A 16,937-nucleotide genomic window follows, 5' to 3' on the forward strand; every position below is an offset into this window, starting at 1 on the left:
ATGACTTTCCTAAAGATTTTGTATGGATGAGAGAGTTAGAATATAGATCAATATTTATTGATTCAATAGCTACTGATATTCTCTTGGTCACCTATTTACAATATCAAAATAATCTGTAGAAAATAAAATCTTCACTGTTTTAGGGATTCATCTGCTAGAAACGTTTTAAAAAATTAATTTAGCTCAAAATCAGTCTAAGTATCTTCTGCTTAAAGAGAGAAGGTTGTCCAAAAATGGGTAGAATGTCTCCTTGGCTTTGAAAATCTAACATTTTAGAATTATAATTTATAATATTCTTAAAGGATAGATAAAATTTCACAGTCAAGATTGAACAAGTGTCCACTGTTTAGGTAACAGTCTCAGAATAATAGTAACTTAAAGGTGGCTACATCTAAAGAATCACTTCCCTAAACCACTGAGTTCCTCTTCATCCACTTGGCCAAAGATTCTGCTTTTTCCACTTGATCAAAGAGCTCAGGAGATACTTCCAGGGGTGGGTAGGTGGTGCAGTGAATAAAGCACTGGCCCTGGAGTCAGGAGGACCTGAATTCAAATCAGTTTTCAGACACTTAACACTTACTAGTCACTTAACCCCAATTGCCCTGCCTTCCTCCTCCAAAAAGACAAAAAAGATACTTTACCTGCATAAAAGACTTTGTTCTCTTAGTCTGATCATTCCCCTAAATAGACAACTCCAACCCCCACCCCCCAGCCCTCTTTTTAAGTTACCACCCTAATTCTTATCATCTTGGAGGTCGGAGTGCCTTAGTGAAGTTTTACCCATTTTCCTTAAATAAAATGGTTAGGTCTTTGGCAAAGGTTAAAAAGAATTTAGTTCAGGAAATTGTTTGGGAAGAATTGATAAGTTAAAGAAAAGTTTTCAAAGACCTCAAACTAATCTACTCTTTTAATGTTATTTTGTTGTATACAGCCTAAAGAGGGAAGGAGGGGCAGGGAGGGTTGATCAGTATGTTTTCATAGTTTCCAGAATTTTTTCCCTTACCTTTGGTTTCTTCTCTTGCTTTCAGATACTTTGTATATTGGTCCCTCAATACCCACAAAATTGTATTACCACTCGTCACATCTCTATCTATCTGTGGTCCAATCTGGCTCATTTTCCTGCCTTTAGTGTTATTCCTACCTCCTCTATAAGCACCTCAAGGATTCTGATGTCAGGATTCGAGTATCAGCTTTCTTCTCTCCTTAATGGAGAAAACAGTTTGTAGAATGGTTTTTGCAAATATTTTCCCTTTGCAAGTGCCAGAACGGAAATGGCACCAGTCATAGGCAACTGAAAAGATTTTATCTTTGTCTGACGTTTTCTGCTTACTTCAGTTGACTACTCTACTTTGTGAGGGAGCTTTTGGCTATGCATCAGACTAGATGCATACTCCTTCCTCTCAGGGAGAGGCTTTCTAGCTACTTCAGGGCCAGCTGCTCCCTCTACAACCATCTGATATGGTATAATGGCTAGAAAGCCTCTTCCTGGAGGAGAGCCTGCATTCTCTTGAACTTTCTGTTAACAAGTTTGCAGTACTCCATATCTGTTAAGGATCATAGGCTTATACCTCCAGAGCTAGAAGGGAGGGACCCCAGAAGCATCTGAGACCCTGGGAGGTTAGGTGACTTGCATACAAGTGGTATCAGTCAGAGCTATCTAGGTTTCAAAATTCTATGAATTACCAGATGAGCTGAACATCAACAAATACACTATTTTGGGCATGAGAACATGATGTCTAATGGACACTATTATTCATCATTTATTTGTTAAGGGACACTTTATTATTTATTAATCAAGCTACATTATTCATCAAGGAAATTCTTAGGTCAGAACACAGGCAGATATTTTTAAAAAATCTCCTTTATAATGAGTCCTTAAAATAACCCAAAATATGTGATTGTGAACACAATTATTTTTGAAAGTAGATTTGTAATGGACTAATCCTCTAGTGCTGGTTTGGGTCTACCTTGATGTGAAGACATGTAGACTTCCAGACTCTTAGGAGCAAAGGTCAGAAGGAAACCAGGAGGGAGCAGTGTTCCAAAAATCAAAGTATCAGAGTTGGTTGTTGACAGTGTTAGAAGCTAGTGAAAGGTGAAGAAGAATAAGAACTGAGGTGAAAGCAAAGGACAGCTAAACTGTTGTTTTTAATTTGAGAGGATATAGTTTCAATCAAGTTGAAGTATCAGGAATAAGATTTTAAGGAAATGAAAATTGAATGAAGTGGAAAAGCAGATACAATTAGTATAGAAAGATTTTTTTTCTCAGAATTTAGTTGCTTCAAAAAATGAAAAGACAGGCTTTATTTGGGGAAAAAAATTGGGGTCAATAAAATAAATTTACAACATTGCCAAAGCAATTGTCTATTCTTTCCAGCTTTTCAGTCAGAGTCTACCTCATTGTCTCTGTGTATTATTTATCTCAGCTATATACTGATGGATGAGCTCTTTGTATTGTCTATATACCACATATAATAGTCTCAACAATAGGCATTCTTTCTGGTTTTTCCACTGTGGATAGTTAGACTCTTTTGAGTTAGGTTCATTCAAAAGAGCAAACTTTTTTTTTCTCTTTTGAATGATTTTGAATCCATTTAGGAAATTCTGTAATGTTCCTAGGCTTGATGCAATTACCAACGTTATCCACAAACCAAAGCATCTGGAGGACATCAAAATTTATGGGGAAATCCTCTTCAACTTGTACTCTATGCTGGATTTTCATGGCAGTGGAAAATACCATTAATGAGTCTATGTCTGCCTGTTAATGTCATACTTGAAGCTGATGCTCAAAGAACCATTTGACAAAGTCATCTCTGTTGTTGCAACAAGTAAGCGCTTATAATTTTTGCACATGCATGGAAATACATTGTCAGAGGAGAGAATCTGAAACATTGTTTTGCTTTATCAAATTTTTAAAGGATAAGCTCAGTGGGATCTTATATTCTTTACATCTTTTAGTCAGTTATACTAGGACAAAGAGGCAGTCTGCAGTGGAATGTCTATGAAAGCCTTCCTGCTTCTTTCTCATACCCTCATTCAGGATGCCTTTTACTGTCATGGAAAAGTAAATTTATTGCTTGATAGTTATCAATGTCATATCAGTCACCCTTTTGTGGCATTAATAAAGTGATTTTTTCCACACCTTTATATCCTCTCTTTATATACCCTCAGAATCAATCTCACAAACCTCTCAAATGTCACCTCCAGCACTGACCTTGAAGAGGTTACCTATAAAGAGGGTTAGGGTTGCTCTGGAGACCCCAAAATACCAACATGCCGGGTGCTGCTGAATGAATTCGACTCAAGTCTTCTCTCTGCCAAAGAAAAGTAAAGTTTATTAAAAGTTCGCTTGTATTGGACACAGCGTGAGTCTGTGCTAGGTAATTCCATGGCACTATCACAGGCATGGAGATAAAATGGGGTCTTATATACAGAAGGGTGTGTGAGGAATCTAGGGGTGGTCTAGAGGAGGAGTTTGGGGAGGGTCTTCAGGAGCAGTGAATGAGGTCAATGAGTGATTAAGGGTGGGAAGTAGCTGGAGGCTACCTGGAGAATACAGACAATGGTGGGCTAGGCCAGTTCAAGGGTGGATTGCTATTTTGATAGGCTCAAGGGTAGGAAGTCTAGTAACAGAGGTTTGGGCCCAGCCATAATATAAGGCTTTTGGCCTCATGCAAATGCCTCTTCAAATGGGATGATTTAATCAAGAGTCCAAGGGAGGTTCCCAGAGTCTGTACTGCAAGGACTCAAGGAGAGGTCAAGGAGGCTCCCAGAGCCCATACCTCAGCAACCTCATCTGTTCGTCTTCGGTCTGGCTGCTTCTTCTCAGTCTCCTGTTGCCTACTACTTTTCCCAGTTTTCTTCATGATCATTCTAAGCTCTTCTGAGACTGTGATATTGAATAAAAGACATGATGTCTTTGATAGCGGAAAGAGTTTCCTATAAAAAGCATTGCAGAGGGCAATGACAAGCACAAAAAAATAAAGTAGGTGATTTCAATTACACAAAACGGAAAAAATTTCGCATGAACAAAATCAGTATGGTTAGAAAAAGAAAGGACTACATCATTTGGGGAAAATTTGTAACAACGAAGATAAGAGTCTAATATCTAAGATATCTAGGAGATTAATGTAAATAAGATTTAAAAACCAGTTCCAAATGGATAAGTGATCGATAAAAAAATGGAACAAACAGTTCTCAAAAGAAGATCAAATTTTTAATGATTATTTGAAAGATTGCTCCATATCATTTATAATGAGAAAAATGCTAATTAAAGCAACTCTGGTTTTATTTCTCACACAGAAAAAGTGGTAAAGATGACAAAAGATGGAAATAGTCAATGTTAGAGGGACTGGGGAAAGACATATTAATAAACTACAAGTATTATTGTGAATTGATCCAACCATTCTGGAATATCCTTTGAAATTTTGCTAAAAAAGTGACTATGATGTGTCTTTAATTTAGAACTTTTGCTGCTTGGTGTATATATTCCAAGTAGATCAACTATGTTCACATATTCATAGCAGCTTGTTCCTGGTAACAAAGAATTGGAGACAAAGTTCATTGACTGGGAAATGACTAAACACATTGTGGCTACACCACATGTAAGGGTTTTACTGTACATTTAGAAACAATGAATATGAAAAACTCAGTGAAGCATGAAAAAACATATGAATTGATGTAAATTGATGTAAATTGAGTAGAACCATTAAAACAACATCTATAGTTACTATAATAATGTAAATTAAAAGATGCTCATGCCCAAAAAACTAAAATCTGGGTTAATATAGTGACCAAGATGCTTGGCTCTGGGGAAGAGTTGAGAAAATATACCTTACTCCCTTCTTTATAGGATTATAGGTGTGGAATTGCATATACTTTGGGACTATAAGTTGGTTGATTTTCCCGAATTACATTTTTTAAAAAAAATCTTTGTTATAAGGAATAACTCTCTGTAAAGTGATGGGGGAGGGATGTATCCAGACATGTGATATATAAAAGCAAAATAAATCAATAGAACATTTAAAATTATATTTACAACTTTTCCATCTTTCATCTCCTTTTTTTTCTTTTAGTTTCATCTTAAATATATTTTGGAATGACTTTGCTTATTTTAATTTTTGTTAAATTAAAAAAAAAAATTCCCTTCCTTTCTACCCACCAAACTACTTCTTGTTATTTTGGGGGGCATCAATGTTAATAATCTTCCAGTTTCCCTCATTTATGTCTCTCAACTTAGCAAAGAGATCAAATGTTTGCTGACTAAAGTGGTTTTAGGGCTCTTTTGGCCTCCTTATTATAGTAGTTGATTTATGGTGCTTGAGTTTCTATGTAAAATTATTGATGCTGATTATTATTATTAAATTATTATTTATATAATTATGTAATATATAATTATAAATTGTTATAAATAATATAACTTATAAATAATTATAAAATATAAGTTATTATTATTAAAATTATTAATGCTGATGCTTTCCTCCATCCCTTTGCCTCCTTTTGGTGTCAATAGCTCATTTAAATAAGTCAAGTTGTAGTTGTTGTTTTAGGTGACAAAGAATTCATCATGGAGTGGTAAGCTTACCAGTAATAGGTGTGTCCATATGTAGCTAGTCTGGTCCTTAGAAAGCAGAGATAGTCTGCTGCTGGCAATGTACTTGTAGTCTTTAGGCTAGACCCTGAAAGATACTGTGCTTTACTGGTATAGTGGCTAGGAACCTGGGTTAATCTCCATGTCACAAGGAGTCATCAGAATAGGATTTTGCAGAGGAGGCCCACAAGTCCCATGTTGTTATATGGCTACAAGTCATGAAACATTATGGTCTACAAGAAGCTGAAATTGAGGATCATACAAAGGGAAACGAAGAGGCACATGGTGGACACAAGCAAGTAAAGGATATTAACCAAAGAAATAGATGAGTGGAAATAAGCTGGTCACATGATAAGAGTGAGAGATGATTGGTGGTTATTCTGTGTATTCCACTGGTATCCCTGAAATTTCATGAGAAAATGAGGAAGGGTCTGAACACATGTGGAGGAATATTCATAATCTTGGAATGTTCTTGTGAGGGGAATGTTTGAGATATTCTTGTTACTTAGCACAATGTCTGGCACAAAGTAAGTGCCTAACACCTGCTAGTCGATTAACTGCCTGGCATAGACAAGGGTCTCTCAGAATGGGCGATATGGATAAAATATAGCCTATATCATTGGGAAGTCTATCACCTCAGTGACATTGAGATCCATTTGAATCTGGGCTATGAAATGGGAGAAAAATATAAAAACAAATTTTGAGAGGATGACATGTCAGGGGTTTTTTTTTTCAAAGTGTGGGGATATGTACATTTTTTAAAGCATTGTGGAATGAGTCAATAAGTAAAGAGCCATTGAGGGTGAGATTGGTTGTAAGAGCAACTGAGAACTCAGGTTTATCACCATGTCTCAGTGAGGCATCAGAATAGGACTTTGTAGAAGGGCCCATCTTTTTAATACCAATATTCTTCCAGTGTTATATCACTGAGAGTCATGAAACACTATAGTCTACAAAACAAAAAACAAGTTTAAAATGCATATCATACAAAGGTCAAGGAAGAGGTGGACATGAACCACATGCAACACTTTAGACAGAGGGAATGATGGAAGGGTCCATTTTCTTGTTGATATAAGGAGTGGAGGAGCTATTGTAGAAAACTTAAGGAGAGATAAAAAGGTTTGATGGAGTCAGTCTGAGAAATGCAATAGAGAATCAGGGAGGAATAAAAAGAATGCTGTGCAGCCTTGACAACCCAGTTAAGATTACACAATAAATTTTTAGTAAACTCAGTAGTGTTATATGATTTTTCCATTATTGTTCAGCAGCATGAAAGGAGTAGGAAAATAGAATGGTTGGAGTAATGTGAGCCTGGACTTTGGAAAGACCTGAGCAACAATAAAGTATATGGTACAGTATGAGCTGTCTGGTCAAGACGGTAAGGGGAGGAAAGTGAGGCCAGAGTGAGTAAGGAAGAGCAGGGAGAAAGGGAATGACCTCCAGGTCAATCAATTAGTCAACCAGCATTTTAAGTGCTATTATGTGACAGACACTATGTTAATGCTCTGAGTCATTGTGATGATTAAGAGGTTTATGAAGAATGAGACATAAGGAGATCTGGAAGGATAGGAATTTGTAATCAGAGGGGAATTTTAGAATGTAAGATTCCAAAGGTAGAAGAATTATGGGTAAAGGTGAGAGCAAGGTTATGACTATCCCCATGGGTATAACTGACATGGAGCGAAAATTCAGGTTAAAGTCTAAGAATATGACAATTTGGGTAGTCAGATTGTTGGAGGTAATAGGTACATGGAAGTTCTTGACTATAGGGCAAGTGTTGCAGATGGGTGCAAGACTGAGCCAGGTACTTTAGACAAAAGAGAAAATGATTTGGGAGTCATCTAGATAAAGTGATGTATACAAAGAATCAATCAGCCAACTGTTTTTTAAAAGAATTTATTATATATTAAGAGCCTAATATGTGCCAGGTACTTTGTTAGGTTCAAGGTATACAAGTACAAAGAATGAAACAATTCCTACTTGAAATAAACATACATTTCATTGAAGGAGACAAGTACAGCTAAAATATTTCCAGCATAAATAAGTGAATATGAATGTGTGCAAAGTTGTTTAATGCAAAGTGATTTGGGAGGGAAGGCACTAGCAAAAGAGGGATCAGAAAAGTCTTCCTGCAAAAGGTGATGTTTGAGTTAGAGGGTAAAGGAAGAGAAGATGTTATGAGGCAAAGGTAGACAGGATATGTTCTAAACATGGGAGACAGCTGGTGCAAATGAAAGGAATGAAAAGATGAAGTGTTGTTTATGAGAAGAAAGAGAAGGCCAGTTTATTTGGATCAAAGTGGGGAATAATGTCCAATGAGGCTGGAAAGGTAGGTTAGGGGCATGTTGCGTAGGGCTTTAAAAGATAAACAGAAGAGTTTGTATTTTATCCTAAAGATAATAGAAAGTCATTGGAGTTAGTTGAGTAGAGGAGTCATATAGTCAAATCTGTGCTGAAGGGAAATTACTTTGGTAGCAGAGTGTAGGGTAGATTAGAGACATGAAGCAGGGATATCAGAGGCTGCAAAAATTTAGGCTAGAGATGATTAAGTCTGATCTATGGTGGTAACTATGAGGGTGAAGAGAAAGGGTTGGATTTTAGAGATTTTGTGAAGGTAAAAATAGCTAAATTTGTCAACTAATTAGAGATGGATGAACAACAATGAGGAACTGAGGATAATGGCAAGATTACAACAAACCTGGAAGACCAGAAGAATGGTTGTGCTTTTAATAGAAATCAGGAAGTTTGAAAGAAGGAAGGGTTTCGGGGGAAAATCTAGTAAGTTCAGTTTTAGACATATTAATATTGGAATGCCTTGAACCATTGAAGTTGAAATGTTCAATAGGAAATTGTTGATGTGAGACTGAAGTTTCAAGGAAAAGCTAGAACTAGGTATATATATCTGGCAGTTGTTTGCAAAGATATGATAGTGAATCCCATGGGAACTGATGAAGTTACCAAGAGAGAAAGGATAGAGATGGATTTTTTTTTTTTTGCCTTTTGGAGGGCAATTGGGGTTAAGTAACTTTCCCAAGGTTACACGGCTAGTTTTGTGTGTGTGGGGTTGGGGGGGGGGGGGGGGGTGTTAAGTGTCTGAGGCCAGAACTGAACTTGGGTCCTCCCGACTCCGGGGCCGCCGCTTTACTCACTGTGCCACCTAGCCACCCCATAGAGATGGAATTCGTAATGTTTCTTGTATCATGGACACTTTGACAGTCTGATAAAAGTTTATGAACCCCCTTCTCATAATATTTTGAAAGGCATAAAATAAAATCTACAGGATTACAAAGAAAATCAAAGATTCACGAAAATAAAGTTACAATTTTTTCCTATTCCTATTTAGAGACTCCCTAAATATATATTGATACCTCTAAGAGTCTGAGAACCCTAGGTTAAGAAACCCAGTATTGAGGGTAAAGAGAAAAAGGCCTAGTAGAAAAACATGTACAGTTAAGGAGCATGATATAGATGAAGAGATACTGAGGAATGGTCAGACAGGTAGGAGGTAAATTAGAAGAAAGCAGTGTCATGAAACCTAGAAAGAAGGAAGAGAGGGTACTCCACAATATGAAAGGCAGCAGATGGACAGAGAAGGATTAGGACTGAGAAAATATTATTAAATTTGGCAGTTGTGGTCACTAATATATTATTGGTGGAGCTGTGAATGAGTATAATCATTCTGGAAAACAATTTGGAATTATTCAAATACAGTGGCTTAAATGTCCATAAACTTTGTTCTAGAAATTCTACTACTACCACTACTACTACTACTACTACTACTACTACCACCACCACCACTACTACTACTACTACCACCACTACTACTACTACTACTACTACCACTACTACTACTACTACTACTACTACCACCACTACTACTACTACCACCACCACTACTACTACTACTACCACCACTACTACTACTACTACTACTACTACTACTACTACTACTACTACTACTACTAGATACTAAGATACTAGACACTAAGGAGATCACTGATAAAAAGACTAATAGTGTGCATTAAATAGCACTTTACCAATATTATCTCATCTTATCCTCACAACTCTGGAAAGTAAATGCTAGAATGATCCCCATTTTACAGTTGAGGAAATTGAACTTGGCAGAGGTTGAGTGACTAGCCTAGGGTCACACAGCTTGAAAGTATCTGAACTTTGGCCTTCTTGCCTCCTGATCCAGCATTCAATCCATCGTGCCATCTAGCTATCATTATACCAAGAAATTTAAAGCAGAACTTTTTGTCTTAGCAAAAATTCAATTGGGGAATGTACATTAATTAGGGAATGGCTAATCATATTGTAATACATGACTGTAATCTAATATTGCTGTGCTCTAAGAAACAACAAATATGAATAAACATGGAAGGACTTAGCTGTACTGATGCAAAGTGAATCAATTAATCAATAAACATTTTCTCGAGCACCTACTATGTGCCAGGCAGGCACTCTGCTGAGTATTAGGGCTACAACAACAACAATAAAATTCCTGCCCTTAAGGAGCTCAAAATATTATAATGGGGAAAACAAATATATGCAAACAAACTATATACAGGCTAAATAGGAAAATAATTACCAGACAGAAGGTACTAGAATTAATAGGGGTTAAGAAAGCTTTGCTATAAAAGATAGGATTTTAGTTGGGACTTAAACAAAGACATGTAAGCCAGTAGGGTAGAGCTGAGGAGGGAGAACATTCCAGACATGGGAAATAGCTGGAGAAAATGCCTGGAGTGTCTTGTTCATAGAACAGCAAAGAAGCCATTGTTACTAGATCAAAAGAGTACATGGTGAGCAGTAAGGTTTAAGAATACTGGAAAGGAATGGGGAGAGGACTTTGGTTATGAAGGACTTTAAACATCAGAGGATTTTGTACTTGATTGGTAGGGAACCATGGAGAGAATGATTCTTAGGTTGCAAGCCTGAGGGACTGGGAGGGCAGCTAAGTGGTACAGTAAATAGAGAGAGCACAGGAAGTCAGGAAGAATTACATTCAAATCTAACCTTAGACACTTAGTAGCTATGTGACCCTGGGCAAGTCACTTAACCCTGTTTGCTTCAGTTTCCCCATCTGTAAAATGAGCTGGTGAAGGAAATGGAAAATTAATATAGTATCTCTGCTAAGATAAACCTAAATGGGGTCACAAAGAGTTGGACATGACTGAAATGACTGAAGAACTATAGTTATAGGAAAGATAGGAGGGAGGAGTGTTTAGGGAGAAAGATAATGAGTTCTGTTTCAGATATGTTTAGCATAAGATGTTTACTGGACATTGAAGATGTCTGAAAGGCAGTTGTAGATACAAGTTTGAAGGTCTATAGAGAGGTTGGGGCAGGTTAGATAGATTTGAGAATAATCAGTATAGACATAGCAATTAAATCCATGGGGGCTGAGTGAGATCACCAAGTGAAATAGTATAGAGGGAGAAAGAAAGGACCCAGGATAGAACCCTGTGGGGTATTTATGGCCAGAGGGTATGATCTGGATGAGGATCCTGCAAAGGAGACTTGGGAGGAAGAGTCATGTAGGTAGGAGGACAATCAGGAGAGAGTGGTGTCATGAAAATTTGGAGAGAAGAGAGCATCAAGGTGGAGAGGCTGTGATCCTCAGTGTCAAAAACCACAGAAGGGTCAAGGAGAATGAGAATGGAGAAAAAGATTTGGCAACTAAGATCAGTGGTAGCTTTGGAGAAAGCAGTTTTAATGGAACCATAAGGTTGGAAGCCAGATTATAACAGATTAAGGCAAAAGTAAGAGGTGAGAAAGAGGAAGTACCTATGGCCTTTTGGGGGGAGTTTAGCTATAGAGGACTGAAGAGATATAGGACAATAGCAGGGATAAAGGGGTTAAGTAAGGGTTTTTTTCAGGATGGGGGAGACATGGACATCTTTGTAGGCAGTTGGAAATTAACCTGTAGAGAGGGAGACATTAAAAATAAGTGAAAAAGTGGGGATGGCAGAAGGGATAATTTGTTGGAGGAGATGGGATGGAATAGGAAGGATCACTTGAACAAGTGGGGATTAGCCTTCATTGTGCGAGACAAGGTTAAAGGAGGATAAAGTGTCAGAATGCATCTGAGTGACAGGAGAAGGAGGAAGAGAGAATTCACAGCTAATGTCTCAATTTTTTTTTTCTATAAAATATGAGGCAAGATTCTTTTCAAAGAGTTGGGGGAGGGTAGGTATGGTAAGTATGAGGAGAGATGAAATGGTTTGGAAGAGCTGCTGTGGAGAATAGGACAGTGATTTAACAAGGGAGATATAGTAAAATTGCCTATCAGCATTGAGAGCACAATTGAGCTTATGTAACATAAATTTGTAGTGGACTTAGTCAGAATGTTTGTGGTTTTCTCCTCCTTTGTTCAGCAGCCTATGCATAAGAGAAAAAGCAATGAATGGTAGAAATGATCCAAGACTGAGGCTTGGCTCGGTGTAATTGGCAATGTGATAAAGAGGATAGGGATTCAAGAGAGGAAGACAGTAGAGATTTGAATTGGTTCAGCAAGGAGTCAATATGGGGAGGAGAGGAAAGTGTAGCTAGAGCAGGGGAGATGGCCTGGGAGAGATTCGAGGGGTCAAGAGGTTGGAAATCATGATGCAGATAAAGAAAGGGTTTTATAAGAGAATACAGGAGAGGTGAAAAGCCAATGGATTATGGTCAAATAAGGGGATTTCAAGATTCTTGAATATGGAGGTGGTATATTTGTGAGTGAAGGCAAGATGAAAGGTCTGCTTATCTTTGTGAGTAGCTGAGGTGAGGTGGAGGAAAGGTGAACAGGTTGAGGATCTGAGTGGTTAGGGTGTCCAAAGGAAAATCAACATGGACGTCGAGGTCCTCTAGTATGAGTTCGTACTTTTTCCCACAAAAGTTCTTCAAATACCCAAAGACAGTGATGATATCTATAACACTTAGAATAATTAGCATATTTTCAACTCACAGGACCATCCAATGGCTCCTAACATCCATGAAGTTCCCTTGTCTTCAGCTTTAGGGAGTTTATTTTGGATGAAACATTGAGTTTAGTCACCATTGTTCAGAGCCACTGTTAAGGAAAATTCCCAATATCTAGGCAGTTTGAGCTCTCCTCCTAACTTACATTTATATCTATTTCTAGTTAAGTGCTGGCCTCTTTGTGTTTAAGGCAAAAGTGAGTTTACTGGAAACATTTGAGAAATGAAACAGCAGATTATATTATAGTGTCTCTGGGTAAACAGATACTTGGAGGGGAATGTGGATAAAGAGCCAGTTTTTCTTGGGCCTTTCCTTAGGCCAAGTCTTCTGATGTCTGCAGAACCAATGACTCTTCTTGATATCTCCTTCCGCTACCACAGCTCAATCCTGTGAAAAAACAACAAATTTTTGTTCCTCAGGCATGTACTAGAAGGTCATACTCCACTTCAACCTCTCTTACGAATCTTTTCTGAATTTCCTTGATGATTTATTGATGATCCCCAGAGACACGTTTCCTCAGCCTATCAGCCCACAATTCTTATTGAGTAAACCATTTACCCCATACCTTTTCTTCCTTAGACTTATTTAAACCTTCTTTGGAATTAAAGTTGAGAGTCTTACTCAAGATAACCAAAAATGGCCCTCATAATCGAATAGCAAACCAGATTTTGGTTCATGAGTCTAGTTTCCTAATATTCATATATACTTACATTTGTATGGTAAATTTATTCTTTTCAAAAGATCTTCATGTGGAGTTTTTCATTTGACCTTCAGAATATCCTTTGTGAAGTCAGTAGAAAGAGATAATTTAAAAAGGCAACTGAATTCAAGTGACTTGCCTAAGTTTCATTGCTAATTAGTAGAGTCAAGCCCGAAACCTGGATGTCCTTGTCCTAATCTAGTTCCTTTTTCTAAGATGGCCTACAAAATTGGAAAACAAGAAACTTGTGACTGGAATGGGATGGGATTCTCATCGGATACATCCCCTCCCCACCTCCCTGCAAGCTAATGGTTTTTTTTTTCCCCTTTCATCTTTCTTCCTTAGTCTGAGACATCGCTGGCAATGATGGGGCATCAGTTAGCTTTGTTCAGTCTTCTTTGGAGAGACGAGAGTAAAGAAAACCAGCTCTGTGCTCGACAATGCATTTCGCTCCTCATACAGCTCCTGACACATGAAAGTGAGAGCCCTAGACTGGAAGAAATTTAAAAAGCGGGTTGTGGTTGTAGTCTGTTCTAACTAACTGTGTGACCCGTAAGTCTCTTACCTTTTCTCTGTGAACACTAGCTTCCTTGGTTGTCAAATGGAGATAATATTAGTCATTCTATCTTCATGACAGAAGTATTGTGATCCAATATAATGGATATGATCATGCTTTAAAAGTATTAATTGTTTGGTGGAGGGGAGAGGAGAGAACAACTTTGAATGAGTATATGTTGGCACAAACCCTAGATGGACTGTAATAAATTTTCTGTCAGCTTCTGTGACTCATTCAGTTACTTTGGGGGACATCCAGAGTCATGGCATTTTTCATTAATGCTTTCCCACCTGAGAGTGAGATGAAAAAAATCCAGCGACTTGGAACCATAAACAATCCATTGGAGTTCCAATATGGATGTTAGGTGACTTATTGTTGTTTGGTTTGAGGGTGAAGTGTTGGGAAGTAGAAATTAATTGTGAAGTTCAATTATTCAGGCCAGGAGAGTTGCCTGTGTGTTTCCTGATCTGATAATAATAATAGCTAGCATTTATATACAATTAGTCTCTAAGGTTTACAAAACACTTTACATGTTACCTCATTTGACCCTCACAACTACCTGGTAAGGTAGATACTAGTATTTCTATTTTCTAGATGAGGAAATGAGAGGTGTTAAATGACTTGCCCAGTCACATAGCTAGTTAGTATCTGATGCAGAACTGAGGTCTTCCAATATTCTATCCATTGAAGACTCATTCTGCTACTTGAAAGAAAAAGCATTACAAAGTGCCTCTCCTGGGTGGGAGTAGGGAGAAGAGGTGGTGATTGGGAGAGGGAGGATTTGCTTGTTAGATTTAATCTCATAAGGATCTCTTTTGGCAGATGGGTCTTGAGAAATAGAAAGGGACAAAACTAAGTCACCAATAGGACCACCATTGAACAAGCTGTCAGAATGGGGGGAAAGTTGTAGGTGTGGATGTTTATTTTTAAAAATTTGTGTAGATTTCAGTTAACACAGAATCTCACAGCTATAAGGGATCTCAGCAGTAAAGAAGTCAAGAAAGAAGAGACCACAGAAAGAAAGAATGAAGGTTTTAAGTAAGATTAGATGCTTCTGGAGTCAGGACATCTTATTACAAAATAATCTGTTTTGAGATTTGTGGCACTTTTCTCACAATAAACTTGTGAGGTAAGTAGGAGGAATATCATCTTCCCCATTTTAGTGATGATAAAACTGAGGTACAGATAACTAGAGTGACATGCCTGATCTGCTTACCTTGTAAGCAGAGCCTAATTCAAGTTAAAATTTCCTGACTCCAACTAAAGTGATCTTGCCATCACTCCATGATGCCCTTCATTATAATGAAGCACTCACTAATCTGATAACAATGCCTACTTTTGTCAAGTTGCCATTAAGATAATTCTAGAATTTTAAAATTTTAGGGTTTGAAGGAAACCTTAAAGATTAGCTAGTTCAACTCTTCCATTTCACCAAGATGGAAACTCAAGAAGGAAAGTGACTTTCTTATATCCAATTGTGTTAGAATCTATAACTTAATTATTATAGACACTCTGCATTGGAAAGACTCTCAAAGGTCACCTAGCACAACCCAACCCCTAACTGAACATTGCTTAGAGTATTCCAGGATGTGGTCATTAAGCCTTTGTCTGATGGCCACATATTGGACCCTGGTGGAAGACCTCCAGTCATGGGAAGCCTGATGCCTCCCAAGGTAGCCTATGCTAGTTTGTGATGAATAATTGTTAGGAAACTTTTCATTATTTTGATCTTAGGTATATTTGTGAAGCTTCTACCTTTAGCTCCTACATTTAACCAGAAAAAAATCCAATTCTCCTTCTATATGCTAACCCTTCAAGCATTTGAAGACAACTATTACATCATCCTAAGTCTTCACTCCAGGCTAAATATCTCAAGCTGTTTAAACAGTTTAAGTGTGGCATCCTTTCTAATAGTCCTTTCACCATCCAGTCTGTCCTGTTCAGCCTACACTTCAGTTTGCCAATGTCCTTTTTTTCAATACAGCATCTAAGTTCCCCAATGAAAGTGTCTCAAATGTACTTCTTTACACCAGGGACTGAAGAAAACCACAACTGCCTATATACATTGAAGCAACTGAAGAATTTGGACATGAAGTTCTTGGAACAAATGAACAAAAATTGCTCCAGTCTGGTGAAGGTAAGTATCCCCAGGCTATGGAGCTTCAGGGAGACAAGGAGATAAGAGAACTCTGACGTGTGGGCTCCCAGCCATACTTTCAAAGCATATCAAAGTTTTCATAGCATATCAAAGTTGGCAGAAACCTTAGGGTTCATCTAGTCCAACCTCCCTACCTTGACAGAGGAGGACACAGGGGCCCAGAGAAGTGCAGTGTATTGTCCAAAGTCATATATAGTGCTTGCCTTAGAATCTCAGATTTTTAAGGGACTCCAAGGGGTCAAGTATCAGCCCTTTCCTGGAGTGTGTATTCTTTTTATGACATCTCTTACATGGTGGTCATACAGATTCTTCTTGAAAACTATACTGGCTCTCAAAGTAACTCACTCTACATTTGAATAGCTTGAAGTCAATAAGTTATTTTTTATGTTGAGCTGACATCGTCCTTCCTGTCACTTCTACCCAGTGTTCCTATTCTCAGGGAGCAAGTGAACTGGTTTGCTTCCTCTTCTCCATGATAGTTATTCAGGTATTTGAAGGCAAAGAACATGTTCCCCTTTCTCCTATCTTTCCCTTCTCCAGGCTAAACATCTCCCTTTCCTTCAACTAATTCTTATATGGCATAGTTTCAAGGTTCCTTGTCATCCCTGTTAATGGCAGAGGTTGAAACTAGACTCTGGGTTATATGACTCCAAATTCAATGTTCTTTATAATTCCTCAGCTTGCTTCAGTTTCCCTATTCCAATCTTCCATTCTGATTAGCAGCATTCCATTCCTACATTAGTAGGAAGTATACCACTTTGAGTTAAGCAATTTACTCTGTGACCTGAGGCATATCTCTCAATTTTGGCTGACACAATTACCAGGGGGACAGAGCCAAGATGGCAGAGTAAAAGCAGGAACTTGCTTGAATCATCTCCAATACCTGTACAAAATTACTCTAAACAAATTTTAGAGCAATGGAACCCACAAAATGACAGAGTGAAATACATCTCCAGCTGAAGACAGC

At 37.9% G+C, this 16,937-nt stretch overlaps 1 protein-coding gene across 1 annotated transcript in view; it reads left to right on the top strand.

Moving 5' to 3' along the window:
• The window catches only part of LOC138155868 (maestro heat-like repeat family member 5), a 130,344-nt gene that overhangs the window by 49,776 nt on the left and 63,631 nt on the right, over positions 1-16,937 (top strand). The window contains exons 12-13 of the mRNA XM_069081120.1: positions 13,602-13,734; positions 15,846-15,949. Of these exons, the coding sequence (XP_068937221.1) occupies positions 13,602-13,734; positions 15,846-15,949 (237 nt within the window). The remainder of the gene's footprint in view (positions 1-13,601; positions 13,735-15,845; positions 15,950-16,937) is intronic.

This window comes from Petaurus breviceps, unplaced genomic scaffold (genome assembly GCF_028583685.1).
Source record: "Petaurus breviceps papuanus isolate PSGF00001 unplaced genomic scaffold, PetGlider_PUasm1.0 98, whole genome shotgun sequence".
Taxonomy (NCBI): domain Eukaryota; kingdom Metazoa; phylum Chordata; class Mammalia; order Diprotodontia; family Petauridae; genus Petaurus; species Petaurus breviceps.